Source organism: Bactrocera dorsalis, chromosome 3 (assembly GCF_023373825.1).
Source record: "Bactrocera dorsalis isolate Fly_Bdor chromosome 3, ASM2337382v1, whole genome shotgun sequence".
NCBI lineage: Eukaryota > Metazoa > Arthropoda > Insecta > Diptera > Tephritidae > Bactrocera > Bactrocera dorsalis.
In genome coordinates, this window is record NC_064305.1 from 90,692,291 (window position 1) to 90,708,442 (window position 16,152).

The 16,152-nt window shown below is 38.3% G+C and overlaps 2 protein-coding genes across 2 annotated transcripts in view; one reads left to right on the forward strand and one right to left on the reverse strand.

Moving 5' to 3' along the window:
* Positions 1-3,994: 3,994 nt before the first annotated feature.
* Positions 3,995-16,152, reverse strand: part of LOC105225435 (uncharacterized) — a 42,043-nt gene continuing 29,885 nt past the window's right edge. The window contains exons 2-8 of the mRNA XM_011203888.4: positions 7,221-7,716; positions 6,960-7,155; positions 6,601-6,886; positions 5,823-6,534; positions 5,603-5,749; positions 5,270-5,355; positions 3,995-5,208 (exon numbers count right to left, since the gene is read on the reverse strand). Coding sequence (XP_011202190.2) covers positions 4,677-5,208; positions 5,270-5,355; positions 5,603-5,749; positions 5,823-6,534; positions 6,601-6,886; positions 6,960-7,155; positions 7,221-7,716 — 2,455 coding nt within the window. The 3' untranslated portion in view covers positions 3,995-4,676. The remainder of the gene's footprint in view (positions 5,209-5,269; positions 5,356-5,602; positions 5,750-5,822; positions 6,535-6,600; positions 6,887-6,959; positions 7,156-7,220; positions 7,717-16,152) is intronic.
* On the forward strand, positions 10,595-14,454 carry LOC105225432 (lysozyme). Its single transcript, XM_011203885.4, has 4 exons — positions 10,595-11,195; positions 11,361-11,449; positions 11,580-11,643; positions 13,910-14,454. Exons 1-4 carry the CDS (start codon positions 11,045-11,047, stop codon positions 14,041-14,043), a joined length of 438 nt encoding a protein of 145 aa, XP_011202187.1. The 5' UTR covers positions 10,595-11,044; the 3' UTR covers positions 14,044-14,454.

Sequence of the window (16,152 nt, forward strand, 5' to 3'; positions counted from 1 at the left end):
TTATGTACACAAACAAGTACTTTATCACAAAGACGAGTGCATTTAGGCAATTGTTACGTCCAGTGAACGGGAAAGCAAACTAAAGAAAATTTGTATTATTTATCAATAAATTGATGGGTCAGAGGGCACTCATACTATACCTCCCCTGACCCCGATATCCCTGTCCCCTCTATGGTCATCGTAACGTTTGCTTGCTTTTATTCTCAATTCTTTTCTGCGCTGTTAAATATTCAAACGTCACATCCTAACACCAAAGAATTAGAGCAATAACTGTGAAAAATGTGAAAAAGGTAAACATGCATTAGAGTATTAATTATAGACATTAACGGTACTTTGTGAATATCACATTTGACGTATGTAGCCCTTTTTAGTGTATACAAGTTTCTTGCCTTGTATGTGTCGATGTATTTCTTTGGTTATAAAGTTGTGTTCTCTTGATCGGAGACAATATTTTTTAATAATGGGGAGAACTGAAAATGACATGATGGTTCATTATTACCGTTATATAAAGAAAACTTAATATTTGTAAATAATTACAATATATTGTGAAAAGATGATAGTACCCTTTTCCATCGGGTCTTTCCAACGGAGTGAAGGTCTACCTTTGCTTCCGTCGGCAGGTACTGCGTCGAATACTCTCAGAGCTGGAGTGTTTTCATTCATTCGGTGACCTAGCTAGCGTAGGCGCTATCTTTTAATTAGCAGAACTATGCCAATGTCGTCGTATATCTCATAGAGCCCATCGAATACGAATTCTTCTACAGAACCTTTCTCTCGAAAACTTTTAACACCGACTCATCAGATCTCGTCATCGTCCATGTCTCTGCACCATGTAGGAGGACGGGAATAATGAGTGACTTATAAAGTTTGGTTTGTTGTCTTCGACTTCGAAGGAATGTCTGCTTACAGTGGTGTGGGAGCCTAGATGCGAGGGCGATGACTGTTTGTTTGATGACAGGAGATATTTGGCTTGCCATCGTTCTCTAAATTCAGACATAGCGGAATAAAGATAGCTGCTTTTCGTGTTGTCAAAAGCATCTTTAAAATCGGCGAAAAGGTGGTGTGTGTCGATCCTCTTTTCACGGATCTTTTCCAAGATTTGGCGAATGGTGAACATCTGGTCAGTAGAAAATTTTCCATGCCTAAAGCTACACTGATAAGGTCCAATCAGTTTCTTGACGGTGGGCTTTAATCGTTCACATAATACGCTCGATAGAGCCTTATATGCGATGTTGGGGAGGCTTATCCCACTGTAGCTTACCCTTCCTCCTCCTTTTTTGTGGATTATGTAGAGCATACTTAAATTCCAATCATTGGGCACGCTTTCGTCCGACCATATTTTATAAAGAAGCTCGTATTTGAATAGCTCAGCCGCCAACCCATCAACCCCGCCGCTTTGTTGTTCTTCAGCGCTTTTGATCACCTAAAGAGAGGCTTAAATATATCGTATGTACTATATCTTTCTATTGAATTTATGAAAGTTGTTGTTCCATTTGACACTTTTCACTTCGACTATACTGCTTATGTATAACCAGAAAAGGACTAGGATTGTTTCAAACTGTCTTTAAAGAGCCAATCGAAAGTTTGACTAAAATAAAATCATTGCTGCAATTTTACGACATTTTTCATTTGACTTTAATATTTCCACTTTAAAATGATGCGATGACTAGCGAATGACGTGCGTTTATAAATTAATCATGCCGACGGCGCAAGCATTCCGCGGGTCAATGACTTGCCATCACCGCTATTTGAATAGGTGAAAAATCTAAATTTTTTATTGAGTTAAATGAAAAATAAATCCGTTTGTCTGAAACAAATAATAATTATATAATTGGCACCTTCATCGGAGAGCACACATAATATATTATTTGTTCGAATACGCTGCGGTGGTGGCAAGAATCGGAAAACTATCACCAATAAATAAACAACGAAAGGACGAAGTGAAAAATTGATTAGCGTGTAATCAATCGATAGCCTGACGATTGAACTAATATCTTTCGAGCCACTACGCCTATATGTATATGTGCAGGTAGGTATCCATGTGTATTTGAATGGAGTGGGTTTGTTGCTAACCTCTATTATATTTTGAAAATGCAGTCGCTGGCAACGTTAGTTACGTTAATAACAAGAATTTATAACTAATTTAATCACTGCCAGCAATTAAATCAGTTTTATTTATTTTTACATATTTGATGTATAGTTAACCGCGCTCACTAAGGTGTATATCATATACATATATACCAACTTAGAAAAAAATATTTCGACGAATGGGTTTCCACGCGAAATTTAAATTAAAAAGTCTGACCATTTTTTGCCCACAGTGCTTGTAGGTTAACTGGATGTCATTATAAAACCTACTTATCAGAAAAATGATATCAAGCCTCGATTACCAAGACTATTAAGTTTATTAAAATATTGCACTCATTTTGATAGACAAACTACTATGAGCAAAATTTATTAATCTGTGTCGTCCGCCTCAAAGTAATCCATATTGTCCGCAATACACTTGTGTTAGCGTTGTTTCAATCCTCGAAACAGTTGTTAAAAGCATTTCCTTGAATAGCCTTCAATGCGCGTAACAATTCACATTTAATGACTTCAATTGACTCAAAACAGTTTCCATGAAGCAGTCGTTTGAGTTCGCTAAATAGACAGAAGTCATACGGAGCTAAATCAGGCGAATACGGTGGTTGCGGCAAGATATTGATTGTAATTTTCTCGGCCCATATTTTCGGCCTCTTTTTACCAATAGCTGCGCGCAAGAGACGCACAACACTCAAATAGTATTCTTTTCTGACCGTTTGGTCGGTCGGAAGAAATTCGGAGTACACCTCACCTCAATAATCGAAGGAAATTGTCAACATAACCTTGAGTTTTGATGTGGGTTTTTCGGCGTCGGCTCACCGTTGCCACGATATTCGGCCGATTGATCGTCTGTTTGTGGATCTTAAGCATAGATCCAGGACTCATCGCTGGTATAATATGTTTAATGACTTCCTAATAGTCGGAATGCATTGGTTCACAGACGTTAATGCGGTGCTGTTTTTCGAAAAAATTTAGTGTTTTTGGAGCCAATCGTGCATTTACTTTTCTTAAGTCCAAATGTTCTTTCAAAATGGTTTCTACTGATCCTTTAAATATTCCAACGATGCCAGTACGATCTCTGATTGTTAATTGTCAATTCTCAAGCACCAATTCATTTATTTTTCAGTTGATGCTGCTCGCCGTTTTGGACGTGGTTCCTCGTCAAGGAGTGAGTAATAACTCGACGACAAATGATCCGATCGGTATCTAATTTTCTGCATGTACAGGGTTTCTCCGGAAAGTAATAAGACTGAGTCGGTTTAAAAAAAATATTAAACCAAATGTTACAATTCTTTAAAAACTTTCAAAATAGGATCCTTCTGTGTTGAAGCAGCGCTGCTAGCACGATTTCCAAGCATTGAAGGCATTATCCGGAATATCCTCGGGAAATGCTTGCCTTTCATCGTCCTTTTAAGGCAAGGAAACAAAAAAGTCCGGGAGGGCTACATTTGGACTGTAGCGACTGCGGAAACGTTGGGATGCCGGCCTTGGTTAGGTAGCTGTTCACAAAAAAGGCGGTGTGAGCCGGGGTCTTCTCGTGGTGCAACCTCCAATAGAATGCGATGTCTTATTGGACCGATTGATCCTTCGTTTGAATCTCTTGCCGACTTAAACGTAAAACTTGGCGTTGACGGTTTTTCCAGGGGAAATAAAGTCTTGGTGGACGATGTCTTTGATGTCAAAAAAGACGTGGTGCTACTCTAATTTGTTTATTGATTTTCAATTAATGAAAGAAATATATCACTTTATCTATTCTTTTAATAAAACTATTTGGTGAATTTAGGAAGTAAGGAATTTAATTGATTTAATTGAAATTAGTTTGAATCCAAAATGGTAGTAATGTAACCAATCAGCTATGACTACCTTCAATTGACCTTTTAATGAGATCTTAATTTTTGTGTATTTTGAAATAAATGCTCGCGCTTCGCTTTTGATAAATAAATATTTTCATTTATTCAAACAATTAGTGGTAGTGTGTTAATAAATTAGTTAATATATTTATATGCGTATGTATGTATGAGTATGTGCTAATCAAATAAACAAAATTACATCGGAAACATTTAGTTTAAAAAGTTATGAACGTGAGAGGCTAACTTAGGACTTAAACAACTAATAAATTAGAATGTGAGTACAGGAAAGGACTATCAACTATGGCACAAGGAATCGAAAAATGCACAATATATAATCAATCCGAGCAGGTCTACTGTGCTCTTTAACCAGGAGAGGACTTAACCTAGAAAAGTAAAAATCGAATGCACTACAGCTACAAGATTACTATAAAAGAGGAATTAACAATTTGTTTATATTTGGCTTAGGTGCTATAGTGTTAACTTTACAACTAGAAAATCGCTTGAAAATGAAAAAAACCGTACTTTAATGCATTGGTACAAAGATTGTACTATCACAAGAGTTGCTGATCCTTAACTATAATAGGTAGCAGCAACTCACAATATTTTCGGATCCACAGGTATATAACGTATATGTATGTACAAAAGTATATACACATATATTTCATAGGGACCGAATCCACGCGATGAACAAATTGGTGGTGAGAGTTGGATGTATTATAATGGAACATCGATCGGGGTTCCTCAAAGACTGGTCGTGGCCTGCAACTTTAAATAGCGCGTGCCATTTTCAGCATCTGCTAGGCGCGCTATATGCTCCGAGGCGGCATAGCAGGTGGTTGCAGTCGGAGTGCTCGGCCGGCTGTTGCTCGAACCTTGTCGTATGCGTGTGGCGCCCCATATAAGTACCACCACCGATGTTACGAGTATGCCAACGCCCAAGCCGGGCAGGAAACTCTTATTCAGCGAATCCAAAAAGCTATATGTATGCTGCGGTGTTGTTTGTTGTGACTGACTTGCCTCTTCGTATATTGCATTGTGATTTCGTTTAGAATTCGTGAAATTCTCATCCATTTTATGCGCGACAATGGGTGCATAACTGGTTTCGCTGTCGCTATATGTGGGCAGCCCCGTTCTGTATGGACGCCTTTGGTATTGGCGTACTTCTGGCACCGAGCCCGGGCTGCTAAGTTGTAGTTTTGTAATGTTGGAGCAGCCTACATTCAGATCGGCATCGTGGTTTTGCTCCTGCACCATAACTAGGCAAAAACGGTAACTGTACGGAATAAAAAATTGCTTTAGTTAACTGATTATTTCCTTATTTGATTGCTTATTACCTTTCTCCGATTTCCAAGGAAGAGCTATCCGGTACTATAACACTGACAGTGTTCTGACCATTCAGCACCTTGCTCTCACAATGGATCTGCAAAAAAAATTGTGTTTCTGATCAGGACAAGTATTTTTAACATATAATAATATAATAGAGACGACTCATTCAATTTAGAAAAAGTGTTATTAATCTTGGGGAATAATTACAGATTTTCCAAGGAAATGAGGTTACCAGCTGCCCTTTGTGGGAACAAAGCTTAAAGGATTTTATTTCAATTCATGAAACCTGATTTCGAATGCTTTAGTAAGTTTTGAGAGATACAATTTTACAGATAACCTACCGGTGAGTTATCGATCAGTATTTCGTTGATATTCTCTTCTTTATAGACAAAGATGGCATCACACATATAGTCGTTCTTGCTCAGGTTAAGTATCCAGGTTAGTATCAGCCCGTAATCGGCTGAGAAATGCAGTTCGTGTAGTACAATCTGCAAAAGAAAGGATATATGAATGTATGTATAGTATATAACGTATTTTGGCGACGGCTCTCTCGTGACTTACCTCTTCGGAAAGATCTTTAATGTGTGTGGTATGGTTTTGTCTCGTTATCGCCTCCAACTGCTCGATTATGTTGGCATTATCCTTTTCCACATTGTCCATTTCGCAGTTTAAAGTTTCCAATGGCACTTGTATGAGAGGTGCGCCCTCCAGGCGAGGCGGCGTCACGCAAGTAGCGCTTATTAAATCGCCCGCTTGTATTTTGGTCACCTGCAACCACTCGGCGAATGAGCGTATAGTGCAATCACAGGACAGAGGATTGTCTTGCATGGAGAGGCTCTTCAATTCGCGTGCGCCATCCAAAGCATTTTTCGCAACGATAGAAATGTCATTGCCGGCTAAACGCAAGACTTGTAGGGAGGGTAGCGGTGTGATCAGATCAGAGGTGAGAGCACGCAGAAAGTTATGTGTAAGATCGAGTGTTGTGAGGCGTGTCAGATGTTGCAGTGAGGCGCTGGAAATAGCGACAATGCCATTGAAACTGAGATCCAGATTTTCTAAGTTACCGAGTCCGTAAAAGGCGTGATCTTGTAGCACGTCAATTTGATTATGACGCAGCGAGAGACTAGTGAGGCCAGAAAAATTTTGCAAAGCTTTGTTCTGGATGCTTTTAATGAGATTACGATTTAACTCCAATGATTCAAGGCTTCGCAAGCCGGGCAAGGTGGAGGCAGTTAATGGGCCATTCAGATTATTGGCGGAGAGATCAAGTTGTCTGTTTAAAGAAATTTGTTACAGTCAAGCGTAATTTATAATACTCGTATTGGTGTGTAAAGTTTACCGTAAGTTATAGCAGGCGGTTAGTGCCTTCAGGCTTGTTGGATAATCTCCCAGACGGTTGCCACCCAATTTCAATACTTCCAATTTCCTTAAATTCATAAAGGTACGTTGTGATATACTGGATATTTGGTTATTGCTCAGCTCAAGATAGACGAGATTAGACAGTCCGGCAAAATCTGAAGTGCCCAAAGCTTTAATTTTGTTATTGGACAAATCTAAACGTTCGAGTGCTGTTAGTGTGGATATCGAATTCCATGGAACACTTAAGAGCGCATTTGCTGGTAGTCCTACAAGTTGAAGCGATTTTATATATAATCGGAGTTAAACAGAAAATAGTAGAAGTAAGTGTTGGGGACTCACCTAAGGCTTGTAGAGGTCCTTTTATGCCCAGAAACGCCGATTTATGGACGCGCTTTATTTCGCCGGATGAAATTACCAAACCATACAGCGATATGCCTTCGAAAATCTTCGCATCACTCAAGAAGGTGACATTCCGCAAGGAACAATCCAGTAGCGAGATGGTATAGGGAGAAACCCTCAAATTGCTCGCAAGCACCTGAAGTATTTAAAAATGTACATATATTGAGTCTGCTGAAATTTCTAAAACACCGCTCATCTTACCGTTAAACCATGCAAATCGCCGGTACAACGCAGTGTATGCGGCAGGTCACAACCGCATTCCAGGCTGCGCGAGCTCGTGACGTTCGGACACTTCCACTCCACACTGGGATCGTAAACGGGTATGGCGGATATTTCTCCTGCCTTTCGTCGCTTCGGCAAGCTCTTGTTGAAAAGCTTTCCCGTCGTCTTTATGGCTGGCGGTGGATGCGGTATCATAGACGCCGGTGTGGGCTTTAAGGATGGACCGCCACCAGCTAACATTATTGCATTGGACATGGCATCATCAGTGTTGCTGCGGTTCGCCATTGTTCTAGCGGGTGTCATATATGGGGAACTCTTCGTCAGCAGTGTGATTGTTGTAAGCGATGATGTCGGGTACATGGCTGGCGCAACTGTGGTTGTTGCTGTATCGACACGCAAATTATGCAAATCATTGCCAAACGCCGCACTGATTGAAGCGATGAAGATTAAAGTGATAAATTGTTGTGAATGTGGGCTGGAATCAAGAAAAGAAAGCGTGGATGCATAAACATTAAAATACTTCCTTATTACATACATATGTGACTAATAACAAGGCATCATTAAGAGCACATGTGATGGCGAAGTGACAAATAATTCATTCTAATGTGTGTATGTGCGTATGTTTGTGCCGCTTTTCTGGCGTGTGAACTCAATTACCGTAATCATAACAAATTTAGTCACATTTTGATTCAGTCGCACATTTATGAACTCAATTCTTCAACTAAGAAAATTATGTTAAACTAAAATGACTTGCTAAGTGTTCATTATGTCAGTAAAAAGCTAGATAAGCTGGCGTCTATTAGCTTGTTAGCTCGAGCTTCCACACACACACACACATACATAATTTGTGATGAGAATATGTACATGCATATGTATGTTCTTGGGAAATTCCATAAGGCAGGAAAGCAGCCTAAGCACTTTTATACCTAAATTTCGGAGACTGTACTGAGAATCTCCGAAATTTAGGCACAAATGTTCATAGGTTGCTTTGCACGCTAATATTCGACACGTAATGAGGCTATGTGGGATCCATATTTTACTTCTCTGTGGACTGCCTACGACTCGGTGCTGGCTGAAGAGACCATAACATAATATAATAATCGGTCTGTACAGGTAAAACCCAGGCTCGAGAGAAAGATCCATCAAATACCTAGCAGGCTTGAATTAATTCATTATTGATAGAATTTTCAGCAAGAAAACACCAATGGTAGCCGAAGCTGCGAAATATTTATTTTATTACATTTCTTCCATTCTCGATTTAGTCTTCCATTTCAGTAGTGTTACTTTCAAACTAAAATTTCTTTAAACAGTTATTAATAGAGATGAGTGACTCTTCAACTGTGTTGCTTTCATTTCACCTTTCAACGATTTTTTTAATATTGAATCAATGGCATGACATTTCAATATACATATAGAACGTATACAGGGTTTGTCTGGAAAGTAATAGGACTGAGTAGATTTAAAAAAATGTACCTAACCAACCATTACAATTCTTCAAAAACTTTCAAAATATGCGTCGATGCCGCGCTGCCAGCGCGATTTCCAACCATTGAAGGCGTCGCGGAAAGCATTCTCCGGAATATACTTGAGAGCCGAGGTGTATGCTGCTTGGATCCTCTCTGTCATTTCAAAATTTCATCAGCGTTTTCAAGGACAAAGAAAAGTCCGCGGGGGCCACATCTAGGCTGTAGGGTGGCTGCGGAAGCGTTTTGATGCCGGCCCTTGTTAGGTAGCTGTTCACACGAAAGGCGGTGTGAACCGGGGCGTTGTCGTGGTGCAACTTCCAATCGGCTGCGATGTCTTCTCGGACCCGATTGACCTTTTGTATGAGTCTATTGAGGACTTCTACGTAACACTTGGCGGCGTTGGTTTGTTCAAGAGGAACATGACGATGCCTTTGATGACAAAAAAGACAATGGTCATTGTTTTCACTTTGGATTTGCTCATTCTACTCTTTTTTGATCTTCATCAGCGACCTCTTCCCGGCCCTCCAAAAAGGTCTAGTGCCTCCGAAACACACTACTTCTTGTTAAAGCAACATCTGGGTAAACCTGCTTGATCATGTTAAACGTCTCTCTAGCTGATTTACCGAGTTTCACACAGAATTAACGAGAAGAGAGAAACGCGTCGCGCGAAAATGTTTGTCCTGGCTCTCCAGGTGCTCGGAGACAACTGAGCAGCCGCCCCTTTGATAAAAACGTCCTCTTCCGAATCCAATCGGTCCGCACACGCTCCGAAGTAGAGTCGCGGCGGAACAAAAGCAATCCTATTACTTTCCGGGCAAACCCTGTATATACATGTGAAGTAGTATGTGCATTGAAGACTTAGAAATTCTCATGATTTTCCATTGCATTATGGTTTTTGGGTCAAGACGGAAAACGTCAACAATTTGACACATAAAAACAGAATGATTGTCAGATGCATAACAAACAGGCAAAATAACTGCATTAGATGCAAACCAATTTGCCAATTAGTGACATTAAACCTGACTTGACGGAAAATAGTTTCCATTTGAATCGAAAAAAGCTATTACACGCTAAGTTTTAATTTCGGATCGGCGTATTTTTATACTTTGGATTATAATTTGAGTCAGAAAACAGTTCTTCTTGTAGAAATACTTTATGTTCTTTCCATGGTTGATGCTATAACGGACCAGCTAATATTAGTCGAATCTTCAGAAGGCCGTCGTCGGTCGTGTCAGGTTGGAGTTCCTAAAACACTATTGTTCGTTTATTTCTTTAGGAGGACCTCCTTCAACTGAATTAGACGTTTCAATGTTTATCGAGGGCAAATTCTTGGTAGTGAAATTTTATACATAATCCCAAAGCTTGTTCGTGCTGCCATTTACACGCTTCGTTGTTCCAGTGTTAAGGCGAAAACGAAAGTGAGTCTCTAGTGACTTCGAGAACACATACAATTGAAAGTTAAGTTCTTCTAAGCCCCATGCATTCGCGTGTGTCTATTATTTAATTCATAACTTTATCGCTGCCATCACCTCCATTCAAATCCAATTATGTTTATTTTTACCGCCTTCGATGTCGTCGTGATTACTGTCTGCGATCGTACGCTATCGCGGCACGGCTGCTGAAGAAGTTGACTTTATGCTAATGATTCAGAGCAGTGCCAGCACACGAAACGAGCATTGATTAGTCGAAATGGATGCATGCACGAAAAGTGGCAAATTATGTGGCGACACCGGCGGAGCATCGGAGCATCGCGAAAAGTGGAAAATTTACAATTGCCACAGCATGCGCGGCATATCCCGCGACGGAGGTGACGCTGTGACGCTGCAGTGCGCAGTGGTCCGGCCCCCGAGGCTTTAAAAACCTTAATTCCTCTGGCTGTTCGACAGTAGTGCGGTAACACTGAAGCGTGGAGCTTATTTAACTGTGGAAGCTGTGGAAAGTGAACGCATACATTCGCAATCCTTTAGCGCGGCCTAGATGCATAGCAAGGTGATCGCAATCCTTACACACATCCTCAAGGCTATACGCAGTTCAAACGCATATTTGCAAAGCACCGTGTATTAGGGAACGCGAATATCGCATACAAGTGTTTATATAAGTGCATACGCAACAACAACTTGTGTTTCCAGGAATCAAAGAATTAATTAACCTGGAGTTATTTTAGTCTGACCGCAAGCAGTGCAATAAATTCATAGTGTTGACTTTGTATAATTATTTCGAATTTCAATTACAATTACTGGCGCACACACACAAACGTGGAAATTATTTTTAAACGGTTCTAGGAACCGCCGTTCTTATCAGCTTTTTACACGCATTTCACTATACGGAAAATACAAAATGCGCTTCAAATCGAAAATAGCGATTTTGAGTCTGTCGGTGGTGTTGAGCTGTTGTCTGTGGACGCACAGTGAAGCAAAAATGCTGACGCGTTGCCAACTGGCCAAGGAATTGTTGGCACACGATTTCCCACGAAGCTATCTCTCGAATTGTGAGTATTTGAGTTTAGGAAAGCAACTTTTTTTTTAGTGTTGTGATTTAAGTTCATAATATGATAATCCGCCTTCGATTATAAAATTATAAAGTGGATTAAACGAGATTATTTCTTCGATTAAAATAATGAAAAAGTATTCAAGTTTCATTTCTTGTTTGTTAGGGGTGTGTCTGGTGGAGAATGAAAGCGGCCGAAGTACTTCAAAAGTTATGCAATTAGCTAATCACAGCGTGAGCTATGGACTTTTTCAGGTTAGTTGTGTTCCTATAAGGCGCTTCAATTTATCTGTGCTAGGAGTTCCTTTCGTTTGACAAGCCATCGTCTAGTGAAACAGTTAGAATAACATATTTTTTTTCTTTTATTTTTTGCTCTATTTTTTAGATAAACAATAAAAATTGGTGTCGGAAAGGTCGAAAGGGTGGAATATGTAATATAAAATGTGAAGGTAAGTTGTATGCTATAAAAATTTATCAATATCTACAATTTGAGAGTTATATCTAGAGAATCCTTTCTTTGGAACTCTCCTTGGAAGGCGATTTTGCAAAAAGATCACTCACTTGCTCTCACTTAGTTCACTAGGCGTCATAATCTTTATATTACAGGATAATATCTCTTTATTTGCTGAAAAGCATTATTTTCACTCAATACTCTATGTCAGCTACTTAGAGAAGTGGTAAGATTGTTGAGACCTTAAGTGAGCGTAAACTGTAATTAAGTTGTTCAAATTTAAATTACGAAAATGATATTTATGAATAGTTACTAGGAGAAGTATTCACTTTTATTTACAAATTACAAGGTGAAGTCAGATCCTTACACATTAGCCCACATATACTATATACCATCTTAAACATATAATGACCCGTCCCCGTCTGGGATTAATGTCAAAGGACTAACTACAGTTTTTCTAAAGAAGTTATTTTACAGAAATTAGTCGCTAGCGAATTAAACCTCCTAATTTTTAACTCTCTAAATTCATCGAGACTATTAAATAATCATCGATCCCGCCTCACTCTCAATGAAATTAACTCAAATAGTCCGAATACTTCACAATATGCTACAATTGTCGGTATATGATTTCACACATAACAAACCGTTATCTACATTTCTAGCAAATAATTTGCAGCAAGAAATTGTCGCAAGCTTTAATTATCATCCCTCTAATTTGTTTAACATATTTATGTTTGTGAATGCAACGAACGTTCTGCCTCGACTTCGAACGTGCCTGCCGATGAAGCTGACGCAAATCAGTGTTTTCCGATCTCTCGTTTAATTTCATGAATATTTGTATACCCCGAACAAGGTATAAACGGGCCAAGTAATAAGTAACAATCAGCAGGAAACTTCGAGGACATACATTTATATTAATTTTTTTTCTCATATAAAAAATTCAATGTTTTATTCTAATTTTTATACCCCGTCCAGGGTATATTAAGTTTGTCACGAAGTTTGTAACACCCAGAAGGAAGCGTCGGAGACCCTATAAAGTATATAAGTATTAAAATGATCAGTATGTTGAGTTGAGTCGTTTTAGCCATGTCCGTCTGTATATATACGAACTAGTCCCTCAGTTTTTAAGATATCGTTTTGAAATTTTGCAAACGTCACTTCCTCTTCAAGAAGCTGCTCATATGTCGGAACTGCCGATATCGGACCACTATAATATGTAGCTGCCATACAAACTGAATGATCGGAATCAAGTTCTTGTAAGGAAAACTTTCACATTTGACGTGATATCTTCACTTAAGGTAAAAATATGATCTCTGAAAATATTGTTCGGATCGGATTTCTATAGCATATAGCTTTCATACAAACTGAACACGTAGTTACTAAAAGAAATGCACCTGTGAAGGGTATATCTGCTTCGGTGAAGCCGAAGTTAATATTTCACCTTGTTTACTGTTACAAACATACACTATAAACAAAGAAATTCTGAAATTTTTTGAATAAATAAATTGCGACGTCATTTCCGGTGACCCTTCGAAATAAGATACGCCCGGGTTGGAAGGATAACTCAATACAGGAACGTATAAGTGAAAGAATACGTATTTTAGTTAAAACCTTAACTCAGAACTTGGAAAAAGGAATAAAACAAAATTTGGATTTTTACAAAAAAATGGAAAATTTTATATTAATTTTTTTTTCAAATAGTAGTAATCGAAAAAAAATCTTCGTTCAAGTCTTTAAGAATTGCATCTTCTCATGAAGATCGGTTTGAGTAGTTCTCGAGAAATCTTTGCAACCGACTTCGAAAACACGGTTTCGAGAAAACCGCGTTGCTTAGCTAGCCTCGAGCGCACAGGTTCTCAAAGCTGTATCTTCGAAACTATTACTTGGATAAACTTGAAAATTAGGAAAATATTCTAATATTGTTGTAGAATTTAATAAGACAATAAAAAAGTTCGGTTTTTTGAAACCCGTAAACCCATATAACCCCTTAAGTACACCAATTTTAAACTAAAATTTCGTTAATTATTATTGCAAATAAAACCACTGCTTAAAAGCTTCGAAAAATGCAAGAAAGGCGCATTTTGTTTACATTTACCTATATGCCATAAATAAACATGCCATTAAGATTGCCTTATCTCACCAATATACGGGCACAAGTTTTTTAATTTCAATTATTAAACTCTTAATGACTATACAAACACGATTATATATTGTAATTCAGGTTCAATTAATTGTTGCTTGATTTATTTATATCTTTTCTATAGATTTTTTGAACGATGAAATCTCCGATGATTCCCGCTGTGCCATGCAGATTTTCAACAGGCACGGCTTTCAGGCTTGGCCCGGTTGGGTCAATAAGTGCCGTGGACGTACGCTGCCCGACGTCTCCAGGTGCTGAGTCCACCTCTTACATCTATTTGCCATTATGCGCATCTGTTGCTGCTGAAGGAAATTAGAAAGCGCCTCTAGTGACTCTTGCGAAAAGCTGCAGCTCAGCAAGGACCTCTAAGGCCAGAATTGGAGTGCATACCAGCACATAGCATAAACATACATATATAATGAGAAATAATGACTTTTTATACAAACAAACGATTTACCCTTAAGCTTCACATGGCATACAAATCAAGCACATCAATTGTTTTCGAATTTGCGTTGAAGAAAGCGCTTACAAATTTACACATACAAAGATACAAACATACATATGTACGTAAATAGTGATTATGCTAAGGAAAAATATTAAATTATTTCTAAGTTTTATAAATTCGATTTTAAGTAGCGGAAATTGGCTCAATAAATTATATCACAAATAAACACACATCACACATCTATAATTTTTTTATTTTAAACTATTTGGTAGAGAAAAAGCCACACTGTGCGTTATTAAAAAGGCAATTTGATAATGTCAGTGGAACAGTAGCTCAAAAATAATTTTAATTACTTTTGATTTTTATCTTTAATACCCTCAACCAGAATTAAAAAAAAAAATATATATATACATATACTATTAATAAATAATATCAATAAGGTGCGCAAAACACAGGCATTTATAAAAATAAAAACAGTCAAATATATACAAATATGCGCTGAACACTTCGCTCCACGCTCATTGGTATGCAGAGGAGTCCTCAACTTACAATTTCCGCTTTAGTGCATTTATTGTTTTTGTTTTGCAAATATGGCAATCTCTTATCATTGTGGTTGATAAGATGAACATTGAAACGATAAAAAGACTTTATCACAGCGAAGTATTTGAGCAATCTCTTGAAACTTGCAACGCTGATAAACAAAATTTTAAAGTCAATATCTAAACAAACACACATGCATATGTATATACAAGTTGTTCTTAAAATTTTAAGCGCTTGATTTGCATACATACACACACACACCTATTATTTGTATTAATTTCGGCGTTTTCGCGTCACTTATGTTTTGAAACCCCATTTCAGGAACCAACTTTACTTCGAAACAGCTGTCACCCACGCTCGAAATAGCTGCCATTAACATATGTATATACAAGTACAAGTTTATTTGTATATACTCTAAATGTGTGCACGGCTCATCGGTAGTTTGAGAGAGCGTTTTGAATACAAAATGCTTTAAAAGTTGTGCTTAGCCGCAGTCTAATGAGAAATTATATGCTAATTGTACTCGAATCATGGCAGTGGGTTTCTTGCGTTACCCTACAACCGGTATAATAATATAATCCAGTAATAATACCAGTATCTGTGAAGGAGTGTATATGTCTCAGTAGCTTATAATTTGACTTTTATCAAATTGCCGAGGCATACTTTCACTTTTTACTGGCAGTTTCAAGTCCTCGAATAGATGGCAGTGTCGAAGCATTACCAAAAATCGTATGAAAGGACGGAAAGACTAAAGGAAAACTAGAAAAAACGGTTCTCTTGCACCAAATGTATAATTCACAAATACAAAAGATTCCTATCAAAAACTTTGAACGGTCAACTTTCAGCTTTCTTTACTCGATCGGATAAATTTTTCGGAGATTGCACCGGTTACTTTAAGCAATAACCCATGTAAAATTTCGTGAAGATTTCTCGTCAAATGAGATGATTTTTAATACAAGCACTAGATTCCGATCGTTCAGTTTGTATGGCAGCTGTATGCTGTAATGGTCCGATATTTGTCATTCCGACAATTGGGCAGCTTCATGGATACGAAATTATGAGTGCAAAATTTCAGACCGATATTCCGAGAACTGAGGGACTTGTTCGTATATAAACAGAAGAACGGACCGATGGACGGGCGGACATGGTTAAACCGACTTAGCCAGTCACGCTAATCGTTTATATACTATATACACATCAATCAAGTTTTATCAATGTGGTTAATCAATATATAGTACACTTTATAGGATAAATGTCAGAGATCTTTTAAGTATTACAAACATCTTGCCAAACTTAATACATCCTGTTCAAGGTATAAAAAGGCTTCTCAGTACCCTTTTATGTAAGTTTCGACTATAGCGTGCTTCAGCAGTGTCCTATGC

Excerpts from the sequence above, each read along its gene's own strand:
- LOC105225432 (XM_011203885.4), top strand. The coding sequence starts at position 11,045 with ATGCGCTTCAAATCGAAAATAGCGATTTTGAGTCTGTCGGTGGTGTTG. Across the intron at positions 11,196-11,360 it reads ACGAAGCTATCTCTCGAATT|GGGTGTGTCTGGTGGAGAAT; the intron begins GTGAGTATTTGA and ends CTTGTTTGTTAG. Across the intron at positions 11,644-13,909 it reads ATGTAATATAAAATGTGAAG|ATTTTTTGAACGATGAAATC; the intron begins GTAAGTTGTATG and ends TCTTTTCTATAG.